Source organism: Eptatretus burgeri, chromosome 9 (assembly GCF_056783735.1).
Source record: "Eptatretus burgeri isolate ZD-2024b chromosome 9, Ebu_testis_v1, whole genome shotgun sequence".
NCBI lineage: Eukaryota > Metazoa > Chordata > Myxini > Myxiniformes > Myxinidae > Eptatretus > Eptatretus burgeri.
Genome location: NC_140969.1, coordinates 3,553,378 through 3,568,689, shown reverse-complemented (window position 1 = coordinate 3,568,689; position 15,312 = coordinate 3,553,378). Strand labels below are relative to the sequence as shown.

At 48.6% G+C, this 15,312-nt stretch overlaps 1 protein-coding gene across 1 annotated transcript in view; it reads left to right on the top strand.

Moving 5' to 3' along the window:
- Nucleotides 1-15,312, top strand: part of INTS7 (integrator complex subunit 7) — a 75,674-nt gene that overhangs the window by 5,911 nt on the left and 54,451 nt on the right. The window contains exons 2-3 of the mRNA XM_085896646.1: nt 10,399-10,488; nt 14,637-14,766. Of these exons, the coding sequence (XP_085752772.1) occupies nt 10,404-10,488; nt 14,637-14,766 (215 nt within the window). The 5' untranslated portion in view covers nt 10,399-10,403. The remainder of the gene's footprint in view (nt 1-10,398; nt 10,489-14,636; nt 14,767-15,312) is intronic.

The window sequence follows — 15,312 nt, the reverse complement described above, 5'->3', positions numbered from 1 at the left end:
CACCTACACAAGCTCCACCCACACAAGCTCCACCCACACAAGCTCTACCCACACAAGCTCCACTCACACAAGCTCCACACACACAAGCTCCACCCATGCAAACCCCACCCACCTACACAAGCTCCAGCCACACAAGCTCCACACACCCACAAGCTCCACGCACCCACACAAGCTCCACACACAAAAGCTCCACACACACAAGCTCCACACACACAAGCTCCACACACACAAGCTCCACACACACAAGCTCCACACACACAAGCTCCACACACACAAGCTCCACCCACACAAGCTCCACACACCCACAAGCTCCACACACCCACACAAGCTCCACACACCCACAATCTCCACCCACCCACACAAGCTCCACACACCCACAATCTCCACCCACCCACACAAGCTCCACACACACAAGCTCCACACACACAAGCTCCACCCACACAAGCTCCACCTGTGGTGGAGTCTGCGGGCCTACGGGGAAGGGCGTGGTGGTGTGGGAGTGGTCGGAGTGGTCATCGTATCTGCGAGGGATATAAGGTGTGCGCGCCGCCTGAGGCGTTGTAGGAATGCAGTAGTCGAACGCGGCTTATGCGTGTGCGTACGGAATAAAGGAGAGCCGCCGGGCAGAGTACGCCTGCGCTCGCGCTCGTGCAACACAGCCCAGCTCGACTGTTCCTCCGCTCGTGTCTGCCTGCTAAGCATCTCCCATTCAGTACATTACAGTTGGCTGAAGAGGATCTTCAGATCGGCGTGTGCAAGGGCGGCAAGTAACCCGGGCGGTTCCAAGCTACGGGGCCAAGGGTCTCGCCAGCACGAGCATGGCAGAAGGTCGGGGCACAGCACACGGACGCGTACCCGTGTTCGGGGGAGATGAGTTCGAGTTGTTTTCTGAACAGTTAGGTTGCTACTTTCGGGCGAATGATGTAGAGGATGAAGAGAAACGCAAGGCGATCTTGCTCGCCTCGCTATCAACGGAGCACTACCGGCTGCTAAGTGATTTGGTGGCTCCACATAGACCCAGTGATGACGTGCTATCCTTTCAGGACATCGTGGCGAAAATGAAGACCCACTTGGCGCCAGAGAAGTCGTTACATCTCGCGCGGTTCCAGTTCGATCATCTCGCTAAGGGTGGCGAGGAGCGCGTTGCGGACTTCGTAGCACGGGTGAAGCATTCGGCTGTGCCGTGCAAATTCACGACAGAGGAGCGTCCGGCACGGCTCAGAGATCGTTTTATTTCTGGTCTGCGAGACGCAAAGATGGTAGCAGCCATCCTGCGGTTGACCGACATCACATTCGACTCGGCGGTCGCGACTGCTTCGTCTGTCGAGCAAACACTCACGGATGTCCGGACCATTGCTGGCCAGGACGTAATGAGTAGCTCCAGCTGGGGCATGTCGACTAATCCCGAGGTCCACGCGGTGGCCGCACAAGTGCCGCAGGTCGAGCAGCCCGGAGTCCGAGCGATGGCTCAAGTGCCGCAGGTCGCACGCGCGCCTGGCGGTGCGGGACGAGGGGCACCGCAGCACGGTCGCACCGGGAGCGAAGGGGCTTTCCGGGGGTGCTGGGGGTGCGGGGGTCCGCACCTGCGACAGATGTGCCCGTATAAGAACACCGTGTGTTTGCATTGTCACAAGGTGGGACATTTGAAGCGTGTGTGTCGGATGGCGGGGGCCTCCATTGGGGTCTTCGAGGACGAGGTGCGGGAGGACCCCAGTGACCTGGAGATCGGCCTGCAACCGGGGCATGGCGATGCCGGCGAGCCGGAGCAGGAGATGCAACCACGGTTGAGTCTGTTTTCCGTTGGTTCAGAGATGACGACGCCTTTCACGGTGGAGGTCGAAGTGAACGGCCAACCGACTGTGTTTTGCGTGGATACCGGGGCTGCGGTGTCGGTCATGGGTGAGCAGGCGGCTCGTGGTCTTCGCGGTATTCGCCTGGTCAAGACGGCCTTGTCGTTATACACGTACACCGGTGAAGCGATTGCACCACTTGCGAGGGCCGACGTCTCAGTGCGCTACCGAGATCGACGCGCCCGGCTCTCGGTGTTCGTTGTACGAGGGGAGGGGCCCGCCCTTTTGGGTCGGGACTGGCTGGCGCACCTCGGACTGGATCTCCGGTTTGTACCTCCAGATGTGCCAGTGCTCTCTTCGAGACCTTCGTCGAGTACCGAGGGCGAGGCTCTGGCGGCGGGGGCCGCGTCGATGCAGCGGGAGCGACCGTTCGTTGCTGCCTGCGGCGGTGATGTGCGGTTCGGGAGCGGCGAGAGCCGTATCAGCTCTCGCGATGAGTTCCCGCGCTTCGCTCGCGATGAGTTCCCGCACTTCGGCAGTGTTCGTGAGGCAATGCGCGTCAGTGTTGTTCAGGCAGCTTCAACAGGTGGCGGTGAGCCCGTGGCGTTAAAGGGAGTCGCGAGTCACAACATCGAGTCGACAACCAAGAAACGGACTCATGATGTGGGTTGTGGGTTGTTGTTCATGGCATATGTGTTTTTCCTTGCTCTAGTGATGCAGTTTAACGTTGTTGAAATAACTGCCAGCAGTTCTCGTGTGAAAGTGGATTTGGCGGAGATCAGTCAATGGAGTTGGTATTATGATCAATGTGATGTGGGGGCGAATAAAAAGGTTGCGTTGGCCTTCCATTGTCCCGGGCCGCAGGTAGTTGCTTTGTCATGTGCTGGGAGTTTATCAAAAGACCGCGCTGTACGGAAAAATGAATTTGCAATGCTTCAAGTGATGTTCGTAGTGATTTATAACGAGCCTATGATTGAAGTGTGGTTTAAATGGAAGTGCGACCGTCTAGCTGCCGTGTGGGTCTCGGAGATCGACTCGGAACCAAGACTGGTGCACTGGTCGGCGTTACCCCCACCTCTGGTTGCGAGCGCAGCTCTCTGTGTTCGCTCAAGGCCGTTTGGACGGGCGTTGGCGTCTCAACTGATTGTGGTGCGTGAGTTGTTTTGGAGCATTAAGTGCGTGCAGCCAGCGGCGCTGTTCAGTGCCCCCGGCCAAGGTCGATCAAGGCTGCCGCTGGCGCCACGGCTTCCAGACAGCGGGCTTCCGGCCACGGAATGTTTATCTACGTCGGGTCTGCCTGGGGGGAGTGGGCCGGAGGCGTTTGATGGTGCCGGGGGAGGTTGGCTCGAAAGATCGCCACGACCTCGGCGAGGGCCATGTCAGCATGAGCCGCCTGGGGGCGTTTCCGCTGGGTAGGGCTGCTGTGCTTTTTTTCGTCTTGCTGCTTCATATCGATAACACGGCCAGAGTTTGGGAGCCCGATTAACCCGCTTTCACGCATTATATGATGTGGTGTGCTGTTATACTTCGCTGTTTTCATTTTATTTTCATGATTATTATACCGTAGTCCTTTGTGTCTTTATGCTTCTAATAATGGTGATCATTTAATAATCATGGTTTTAGGGGGGAGGAGTGTGGTGGAGTCTGCGGGCCTACGGCGTAGGGCGTGGTGGTGTGGGAGTGGTCGGAGTGGTCCTCGTATCTGCGAGGGATATAAGGTGTGCGCGCCGCCTGAGGCGTCGTAGGAATGCAGTAGTCGAACGCGGCTTGTGCGTGTGCGTACGGAATAAAGGAGAGCCGCCGGGCAGAGTACGCCCGCGCTCGCGCTCGTGCAACACAGCCCAGCTCGACTGTTCCTCCGCTCGTGTCTGCCTGCTAAGCATCTCCCATTCAGTACATTACACCACCCACACAAGCTCCACACACCCACAATCTCCACCCACCCACACAAGCTCCACACACACAAGTTCCACCCACACAAGTTCCACCCACACAAGTTCCACCCACACAAGTTCCACCCACACAAGCTCCACACACCCACACAAGCTCCACACACCCACACAAAGTACACACAGCCACAATCTCCACCCACCCACACAAGCGCCACCCACACAAGCTCCCCCCACACAAGCTCCACCCACGCAAATCCCGCCCACCCACACAAGCCCCACCCCACACAAGCCCCACCCCACACAAGCTCCACTCACACAAGCTCCACTCACACAAGCTCCACTCACACAAGCTCCACTCACACAAGCTCCACCCACACAAGCCCCACCCCACACAAGCCCCACCCCACACAAGCTCCACCCACACAAGCTCCACCCACACAAGCTCCACTCACACAAGCTCCACACACACAAGCTCCACCCATGCAAGCCCCACCCACCTACACAAGCTTCACCCACACAAGCTCCACCCACACAAGCTCCACCCACACAAGCTCCACTCACACAAGCTCCACCCATGCAAACCCCACCCACCTACACAAGCTCCACCCACACAAGCTCCACCCACACAAGCTCTACCCACACAAGCTCCACTCACACAAGCTCCACACACACAAGCTCCACCCATGCAAACCCCACCCACCTACACAAGCTCCAGCCACACAAGCTCCACCCACACAAGCTCCACCCACACAAGCTCCACACACACAAGCCCCACCCCCCTGTGCACCCCCACCTTTGACCCACCACCCACCCTTCCCCACACACGGGGAGGGGAGAGGGATGGAGGGGGGTGGTGGGTCGTTAGGGGAGCTCACCTACCCCCACCCCCCCTCCCCTTTACATCTCCTTTATTATTTTCTTGTAATTCAAAATCAGATAATTATATGGAAAGTATTTATGCAAATGGGAAATTACAGAACAATGGTTTTTTCAGGGTGTGTCCCACATCGGAAATGACCGGAATTTTTTTGGCTTGGTTCGGGCGAGGCAGCTTGGCTGACTTCAAACTGACTCATTTTAACACGAAAATGAAACATCTTGCTCTGAATGATTTTGATTAAAAAAAAAAACCTATGTTTCTTTTTTTTTTTTTTTTTTGATGAAGCTGTTTTTAGCTAAACTTTGTTCTGTTCGTGTTCTGATGATTTAAGATAGAACCATGAGAGATATGGACACAGAATACTTCCTCATTTTCACAGCACGACTGTGCTCTTAAAAGCACTTCCCCATTTTACAAAACCGAATGAGGGATAACCCTTTCTTTCGTGCTTAAAGAGATAAAGTGAATATACTCGATGGAAATAAATGTAATAAGAAAATTATGTTATTCCCGAAAGTAGAACATGGACAAATATTCGTTGGTTCGCTCTTTGAGTATAATGAAAATATGAAAGGGAAGAAGTGCTTTAATCAGGAAGTCTCAATTTTACATAACTTGTATGGGAGGGAAGGGGGTCGGTGGGGAGGAAATCGGTCTCCTATTTTGGGCTTTTGGGGCTTGAGTCATAAAGTTTTTCCCTTTCCCCCATTCATTTGAATGGAAATCCCAGAAACCCCATTTATCCTCTACTATGGGAGGTGTCAAAATATATATATATATATATATATACATATATATATATATATATATATATATATATATATATATATATTTTAATATCAGGATTGAAACACATATTCCAAGTGTTTGACCAGTTTGTGATTTTTGTCAAGGTCTGAGGAGAGGGAAGAGGCTGCCATCTGTCTGTCTAAAGGATGAGGTATGTCACGACAGAGAATGGAGTCATCAGCAAAGAGGTAAAGGGGATTTTTCCAGAGTCAGTGAGATCATTCATAAAAATTAAGAATAATATGAGACCTAGAACACTGCCTTGGGGTCCTCCAGCCTTGACAGGGAGAGGAGATGAAAGGGTTCTATTGAGAGCCGCACATTGGTTTCGAGAGGGGAGGAAGTTTAATGCAAGAGTGGAGTTGGCCTTGGGTTCCATCGGCAGGATGTGCAGAGTAAGCCAGGATACCAGACTATCAAAAGCTCGAGATATGTCCAGAGAGATGGCCCTGATCTCATGTCTGATATTGAGGGCCTCCACCATTGTTGGGAGAGTGGAAGCAGCATGTCCAAGGCAGAGTGACCAGGACTGAATCCAAATTGATGATCTGAGATAAGGCTGTTGGAGCAAAGGAATGATTTCATGTCAACTGCAAATCTGCATTGATGGATTCCTTGACCTTGCTGATGATTGCAAGTACAGTAAGCTAAATGGGCTGCAGTTAATGGAATCTGTTTTTCCACCTTTTTATGTAATGCTGTGATGTTGCCTGATTTTCAAGCAGATATAAGATGACCTATGGTAAATGACAGGGTGAAAAGTGCAGCGAGAGGATGCGCAAGAGCAGCAGATCAGATTTTTAGGACACGTGAGCTGATGCTGTCCATCCCCAGAAGTGTTGTCAGAAACCTTCTCCCCCTTTTCAGGTGCAAAAGACACAAAATTCAGCAGCAGCTGGGTATGTATGACTGGGAAGGATGAGTACAGAGAGGGAGGGGTTAGGGACACAAGATTTTGAAGCAAACACAGAATTGAGGCATTCAGCCTTCGCACGAGCGGAGTCAGCTGTGGTGCCATTTGAAGTGAGGGAAGTGATAGAATGGGAGTACACACCAGAAACAGACTTGAAAAGGCACCACCAGATTTTAGAGGAGGGAGACAAGTTTGAAAGATCATTCTTGAGATTGGACAGATGTTGTTGTCTGGCTCTCTTGAGTGTACTAGGGTGGTCCAGAAAAAAATAATGAACACATTTCCTCTCTCCGCAAGGTTATTTTTATGCCTTCATATAAATAACTAAAGATCACACAAAAGTTTTCTTCAAGAAAACAATATTTAGAGGTCACCCCATTTTATTCCGAAATCAGGGGTCCCTCATATGATATGATACAAATGTTTGTAACGTAACAATTTATAATTGTACTGCCTTAGTTGGAGTCGGGATCATCTTATGGTGGTTTGACACCAGTCTAAGCAGGAATTGTTTCTGGTCCTCATCCTTGGTTAATGTTTCATTATATTTTTGAATTAGGCTGATGCCCCGTTCCGCAGCGTCATTTACTACTTTGAGCTGAGAGGACAGAGCCCGTAGGTCATTGTACAATGGATCATCTGTGCACTGACCAGGAGGTTTCTTCAAGAATGTTTGAGAGGTTGCTATTCCACCTTCTATCAAAACATCAAAGAAGGAACTGGTCCTTTTTGTCACAAGGTCCTCCAACTTGAGGTGTTCCCCTTTATCCTTGATCTGTAGCTACCGAGGACAGTCAGGTAACTGTGGAAGCTGTAGGTTCTGGACCATCTTTTCCTTCGTCTCCATGGTCACTCGCTCATCGAAAAAGGCAAGGGCAACCAGATGTTCAGAGAGAAACCACAGATGCCTGCAAATGGCTGCGGATGCTTTGCTGGCCACCATCTGATTGGGGTAAGTCTTGAGGAGCGAGAGAAGTTCAATGTCATTGTAGGGGGCTCGAATTCCAAGCGATGCTTCATTCCACTGTCTGATATAAACGAGACTGACTAACAGAGCCATGCTGGTTATGTTCCTATCTTCTCGTGGTGTCAGCTTGAAAAAGGAATATTTTCAACACATAAATCCCTTTCCCCATCCATCGAGCATGGTGTGTTGGACCAAGAGCTCGAAATGTTACATTGTCACCTGCTCCGCCAAGGAACCAGAGGGACAAACGCAATAATTCTTGATGATCATCCCTTGGTTGCTGCGCATTGAGGACACGTGGTAAATAATCCAGCATATCTTGCCGCAATCTGCACAATACTGTATCTTGAAAGAGCTCATCGGTTGCTGCAGCAAAAGCACCTTGATTTATTGATGGCCATTCTTTCTGAAATCGCTTAGTTTGCTTTCTGGACCTCCAGATGGGCCAAAAATACAGAATATCGTATGATATCGTAATATCATAATAAATATCGTATCGTAATATCGTAGTATATCGTAATAAATACATCGGACAGCATGATTTCCATGATATGGTGACGGCATGCAATCCAGACCAGTTCAGTTCCAAGAGCTTCTTCGATCTTGATGCACGTGCCTCTGTGAAGCCCAGTGCTGCTGGCTGTTGTATCAAATACAAGTCCTTTGATTTGGGTCATGAGGTTCCATTTTTGAATTGCGTCAACACAAGCCTTCGCCTGAGACTCCCCAGTACCTCTATCAATCTTCGGAATTCCCAGAAGTTTCTCCTGGCTGTTTCCAGTGACAAGGACAGCAATATGGTCAACGGTTACCTGAGATCCATTGATATCAGGCAGCAGTTTTCCATCCCAGTGTAAGAGAAGCGGTCCGTCCAATGAATATTCTTGGGCTTCTGCTGTTGCAGCTTCTTGCCTTGCTTGTCTTCTAGACCGTCTGATTGAGCTACGGGAGAGTGTGATATATGGAACATTATGTCCAAGGGCCTGAGCAACGGCTACGGCTACAAACACGGCTCCACGATCTGGAAGATTGACTCGATCCAAAGCACCGACCACTTCACGAGACTTGAAAATGTTCTTTGGTGTCATATGTGGGGATGGAGCTGCAGCTGCAACAGGTGTTGATGCAGAAGGTTGATAATCGTCTTCACTTTGAGATTCAGAAGAAGATGATGTGACTGAAAGTTCTCCTATTGGCCCTATAATTGATTTGATTTCCCTTTCTTTGCATCTCACATTTGCCATCCTTTCTTTCTCATCTCGTTTTCTCTTTCTGTTCTCTTTATCGAATGTTTTTTGGTCAGTCCCACTCATGCTACAGGAAAATACATTTTCGCGTTGCTTTTGAAAGAATTCCCGGTCTTCTGCGGTCTTTATTTCCGTCATTGCATCTTTTATAGCAACATCAAACAATTCTTCCAGATCACCTTTGAATATTTCTTCTTTCATTTTATCACCGTCTCGTTGTCGAGTCCGATGCTTCTTGAGGGACAAATACTTCTCATAAACCTTTGACACTTTCCTGACACACGAATCTATCCGTTGAGTAGGAATTCTGGCGCGCTCTCATACAGCAACAACAGCTTCACATGCCACCTTGTGACTGGCTGGCAAGGTTCTTCCCTCATCCAGGTGATGGAATTGGATAAGTCGGAGCACGTCCAGACCACGGGGTAGTCTTGCTGTTGATAATCGAGAATTTGGCTTCCCAATGAGCCAGTTCTCAGGTGCAGATCTCTACGTAGATGATGCCACAATCACTCCTGAGCAGAAAACACAATGAACTGTAATTAGTATAAGGAAATACAAGGAATAAGGATATTATACAAAAAAAAATGTGTACAGTACACAATACACAGTAGAGTGTAGTGTACAGTGTCCAACTCCACCGATAATTAATCAGTATTACCTGGCATTACTCAATTCAGCATCGCTACTGTACATGGTACCTTGCAGGTACCTATTTAGAGATATATAAACTGTAGCAATGTTGAAGTGGCTTGCCTCAGGGCAACAAAATATCATCAGAGTGCGATTCAAAGAGTTCCCTGTGATCATGAGGCAAAATGTGTAACTATTTGGCAACCATATATACATATATAATGTATATATATTATAGGGACATGCTTGGGGTGACCTCGAAATAGCCACCAATCGAGCTCAAATTCCACACATGTGTAAGTTAACCCTTGTGGACAAAAATAAGGCATGTGGAGAAATAATTTGACCAACATCATTTTTTACTGTAATAGTTTGGACCACCCTCGTGTACACACACACACCTGTTGCGGGCTTTGTGGAATGATCTGAGGTTGCCTTCAGTTAAATTTACCTTCCAGGAGGAGAATGCAAATTGTTTTAAAGCAACAGCCTCAGCACAGGATTCAGAAAACCAAGAGTGGGAGGATGGGTAAGATAACTGAAGATGAGATGGGATGAATCTGTGCATAAGGGGGAGCAGGTTTGGTGAAAGGAGGTGTGTGTGTGTGTGTGTGTGTGTGTGTGTGTGTGTGTGTGTGTGTGTGTGTGTGTGTGTGTGTGTGTGTGTGTGTGTGTGTGTGTGTGTGTGTGTGTGTGTGTGTGTGTGTGTGTGTGTGTGTGTGTGTGTGTGTGTGTGTGTGTGTGTGTGTGTGTGAATAGGAAATGATAGGAACTCAACGCCTCTCTTCCATGTATATTTCTCGTGCTCCTGTTTTATCATGAAACCAATTTGCATTCAGGAACAGAAAAATTATGGTTAACCATTCTGAAATTGCCACTCTTTTGTCTCACTACTGAAAATTATGTTTCAAATATTTTAATTACAGATTTCGTGCTGGCAGTGGCCGGTTAAAAGTGTCCTGCGATCAATACTGAGTCCCTATAAACACACACACACACACACACACACACACACACACACACACACACACACACACACACACACACACACACACACACACACACACACGTACAAAAGGCCTCGTTTAACATATTCACACATCATTTTGAGTGTCTCGTATTGATTGACGTGATAAAATTGAAGGGTGACATTCCAGTTGGTGATGCATCGTTCACAAGAATTGCACAAAAAGAGTAAAAGAGCTGGGGTTCTCGGAGGGACGAGAGCATGGTATACTGTAAACACGCTCGTTGATACTCACTCCAACGTGTGTCTTCCTTGCACAGACAATATGGCCCTGCTTGGTGGAAGGAATGACTCAGCTTTGGGAGAGCAAGAGATGGATGCAAACTCTGCACTGATGGAACTCGATAAAGGTGAGATTCTTCTTCCATCTCACAGTCGTTGTAGTTACCTTGACCATTAGCCGTTTGCCATGATCTATCCCTTTCTGAAAGCAAATGACATTTTCAAAGATATTCTTTCTTGCTCGTACCTCCCGGTTTTTGTTGATAAAACTCAAAAATCCAAATCATCAAAAAAATATATATCCTTCTCAATCCTTTCATTTGATCCTTCCGAGGTCGGTGAAATGAGTACCGGTGCACTCGTAATAGGGGCACTGCATTGGGGGCACTAACCACTGATGCAACCAGCAGCCACAAGGCTGCACACAAGAATGTGAGTGTATTTGGTTGTTGAGGATCACAATTTTATCCCCGAGGGATTTAAATTCCATCAATGCAGGAGCATTAATGAAATTCCGTATAATGGAGGAACCTTTCAATTTTCACTTGAAACTTTTTTTGATATATTTTTATTTTTTTATTTTTGTATATATTGTCGAGGCTCGTAAGAGAGCTAACAAACAATGCACAACGAGGGGGGGGGCAGGAGAGGGAATGACAAAACAGTGGGGAACAGAGACATAATTAGGATATCTGTGGGAGAGGGATGTGGCGGGGAACACGGGGTATACAAGATGGACACCACAGGGACTTTCAGGACCTTACACGACAGATAACTTTCGGGAAGGAAGGCAGGAAATTTGAAGGAGGTGTGTTTGGGGTGGATTGACGGGGGTAGAAAATATCATGGTTTTGGATGGAGGAAGATAGGTGGTGGTGAACAGCTGCTTTGAAGACCGAGAGGGAAGAATGGGATTGAACAGAGTGACGGAGTTTATTCCAAAGGCGGGAAAAAAAGGAATGAAAGAGTGAAGGTGAGCAGTGATTCATGATTTTGACAGTTTCACCAGAAGAGGGTTGCTGGCAGACCTTGAGCGCCCCTGTGGAAATATGGGGGGGGGCATATCACAGACAGAGCAGCGGGGTAAGACTGGAGAGGAGACGGTAGAAGACAGAGAGACCATCGACCTGCCTGCAGTGAGAGAGTGAGAGGCCCAAAGACTCAGTCTCATCGCGGGAGATACCAATGAAGCTAAATGCCTTGCTTTCCACAGCGACAAGCCAAGAAAGGTGAGAGGCAGGAGCACCAGCCCAGAGGGGAGAGCAGTACTCCATCAGGCTGCGGATGAAAACTTTGTATGTGGTCAGGAGCTCAGGTGGGCCGAGGAAGGACTTTGCACGACGGAGGATTCCCAGTCGGCGACTGGCTTTGGAGGCCAGGTTGGAAATGTGGCTTTCCCAGGAAAGATCATGGCAGATAGTGAGACCCAAAAACTTTAATGAAAGGACTTCTTCCAGAGGATTGATGAAAAAGTAGATAGGGGTTGGGGGGGGGGCGTGTTCCAAACGGTCCTTTCGGAGAGACATAGTGAGATTTGTCAGGATTGAAAGACATGTTCCAAGTGTTGGACCAGTTTGTGATTTTGTCCAGATCTGCAGAGAGCGAAGAAGCTGCTGCTTGTCGGTCTGAGGGATGACAGATGGTACGACAGAGGGTGGAGTCATCAGCAAAGAGATAAAGAGGATTTTCCAGAGAGACGGAGAGGTCATTGATGAAAACCAGAAAAAGAACAGGACCCAGAACACTGCCTTGAGGAACTCCAGCCTGGACAGGAAGAGGGGATGAAAGATCTCCATTGCGGGCCACACCGTGACTGCGACAGGAGAGGAAGTCTGTGAGCCATGAGTCGAGATGGCCTTGGATTCCATAGGAAGAGAGTTTGGTGAGCAGGGCAGGGTGCCAGACCGTATCGAAAGCACTCGATATGTCTCAGCTCCAGGGATATGGCTCTGATTTCCTGTCCGGCATTGAGGACCTCCATCCATTGTTGGGAGAGCAGAAACAGCATATCCAGGGTAGAGTGACCTGGTCTGAAACCAAATTGATGATCGGAAATCAGGCCATTGGAGTAGAGGTAGGATTTAATGACTGAAGCGATGATGGATTCTGTAACCTTGCTGATGATTGGGAGAAAGCTGATTTGTCTGTAGTTGCAGGTATCAGTTTTTGCACCTTTTTGATGCAGGGCAGTAATGTTTGCTGATTTCCAAGCAGATGGCAGATGACCTTGAGCAAATGAAAGGGTGAATAGAACAGAGAGAGGGTGAGCAAGAGCAGAGGAGCAGGTTTTTTTTAGTACATGTGGGCTGATGCCGTCTGGACCGGTTGCAGAATCTTAGTCGAAGTTTGACAGCAAGCTGTCCACCTTGTCAGGAGAAACGGACACAGAGTCCAGGAACAGCTGGGTGCGACTAGGTAACATCATAACATTTTAGTTGAACATCATCTTCAGAGCACTGATAACATCGCTTGGAGCTGACTGTGGGTTTGATTCCTGACCTGACATATGTTGAGCCGTCAATCACTCTTCACTGAGGCATGAGGACGTCGATATACTTGAGAGAGGAATGTTTATTAACTGTCTAACATGTGATCACATGGAAAGCAGATGCCAAGAACCTTGGAGAATGCTCTGCCAGAGTAGCCGAGTCAGTCCCTTATATATGTTTATCTTGCCATATTGGCTTATCTCCAGCATACAATAGTCCTTCCTTTCATCAAAGGACCGGCTAGTTTATATCCTTTCAACACCAGTATATTAAGTAGATAAGCAAGACCTGAGGTTTTTCTCCCAAATCCAGTGACACAATCTTCCTGTGGAGCATTCAAGGCTACCACATGTCTTATCTTGCTACACAGGAAATGGCAAAGCAGGAGTATAGATATTTTTAGTAAACTAATATCGAGTGTATTTTGCTGGGAAGAAACAACAGCTTTCAAAAGGTTCAAATCCCAACACATACTCTTCCTGGTGCTTCGCTTGGCACGGGATTTGATGATCAAGTTTACATCCTTCAGAATGGGACATTAAGCCAGGTGTTTGATCTGCTCACATTCACCGGAAGGGCTAAAATGTACACCTCAGTCTTTCAAAAAGATAAGAGTATGGGGGACATACCAACAGCAGATTAGAAGTGAGAGTTAGATCACGAGGAGGGGGAGAGTGACGCATGGGGTGAACAAGAGGTACACAGGCTGAATGAAACATAGCAATAAGGGAAGATCAGGGATTAAACAAATGGAACAAACCAACTGACAATAACAAACAAAAAGAGATGAGAGCAAGGGGTGGGGGGGTCACAATAACCTGGGAAAAAATGAGTGCATGAGGATGGGTTAATTTGGTGTAGAAGAGATCGTGAGTATGGATGGGGAATGATCAGAGTTAGTGGTGAACATCTGGCCATGCCACTGGTGAAGAGGGGGTGGGGGGTCCAGGTCACTGGTGAAGATGAGGAGGGGGGTCTGGGCCGCTGACGAAGAGGAGGGGGGTCCAGGTAGCGAGTGAAGTGGAGGGAGGGTCCAGGCTTCTGACGAAGAAAAGGGGTAGTCCGGGTGACTGGTGAAGTGGAGGCGGGGGGGGGGTCCCGGCTGCTGGTGAAGAGGAGAGGGGTCTGAGCCACTTGTGAAAAGGAGGGGGGTCCGGGCCACTGGTGAAGAGGAGGGAGGGTCCAGCCCGCTGGCGAAGAGGAGGGGGGTGCATCCCATGACTCACTAATGTGCATCCCATGACTTGGTCATTGTATTGAAATCTGTGACAATGTGACTCTCCCGCTCCCCGAAGAGAATCCCCAACGTTCGGGACACTCAATCCCTAAATACGTCGTCATCTGAAATCGAAATAAAACCAAGACGATTCTCCCTTTCACCGTGTGCAGTTGAACCTGCGCTTCTGTTTGACGAGAATAGCACATGACAAGCCAATCACAAGACGGACATCACAACTTGATTTCTCCACAATTTATCAGCGGGTTCTCATAACGTTCATGAAAAGATTCCACATTGCATTGTTCACTGTTTCGAGTTGAAATTTGTTCGATAAAACAGAAGGTGCAACTTGTAACAATTGATCATTTTTGTCTCCTTCCAATGTGGAAAGTGTTTTTTATAAAGTAAATTCCTGATTTTTTGGTCTCCTGATTTAAAAGGTGTCCAGTGTAGAAAACTAACCTGTTTTGAGCCACCTTGGCCAAATCCCAAATATTCTCAAAACCCACCGAGTCTGACGTGCCATCATTTTACATCATTCACGGTAGTTGGTGTGTGATGTTTTCAGGTTTGCGCTCTGGGAAAATAGGAGAGCAGTGTGAGGCTGTGGTCCGGTTCCCAAGCCTGTTTGAGAAGTACCCTTTCCCCATCCTCATCAACTCTGCCTTCCTCAAGCTGGCTGATGTTTTCAGGGTCGGGTAAGCCTTTGGATGTGCCGAACCAAAGACTTACTACTGTTTACTGTCATGCTCAGTCCGGCTGTGTGTGATTCGGCACCGTTTTACCATGGTTCGTGCTCGCGGTCCTGTGTCCGATTATGGTAGTGTCCCATGTGGTTGCAAAATCTTTGTGGAGTGTCTATTGTCCTCTCTCATGCCATCTCCTGATATGTGTGAAGCTCCACAGACTCTATGCGTCGATGCTTTCCCATCGCCATTTGCGCTGTAGCTCTGCTCGTCCTCGCCGCTCTGCTGCACTTCCACTCGGGGAGTTTCTACGGAGGGTATCCGAGTACCCCCCCCCCCCAGGACTCTCCCAAACTAACTTTTTTATAGTCCTATTACACATTTGAGATGTTAACCAAAAAAATTTCCCGGCACTCTGCCGATGTTCAAGATGGCGTCCCAAATGGCCGCCAAAATGGGTAAAATCATAGAATACGGGATATAACATCTCAAAAATGTGGCAAATTGGAAAAATAATCATTGGGATTTGGTTCCTCATCATTAGTTACTAGTTTCTGA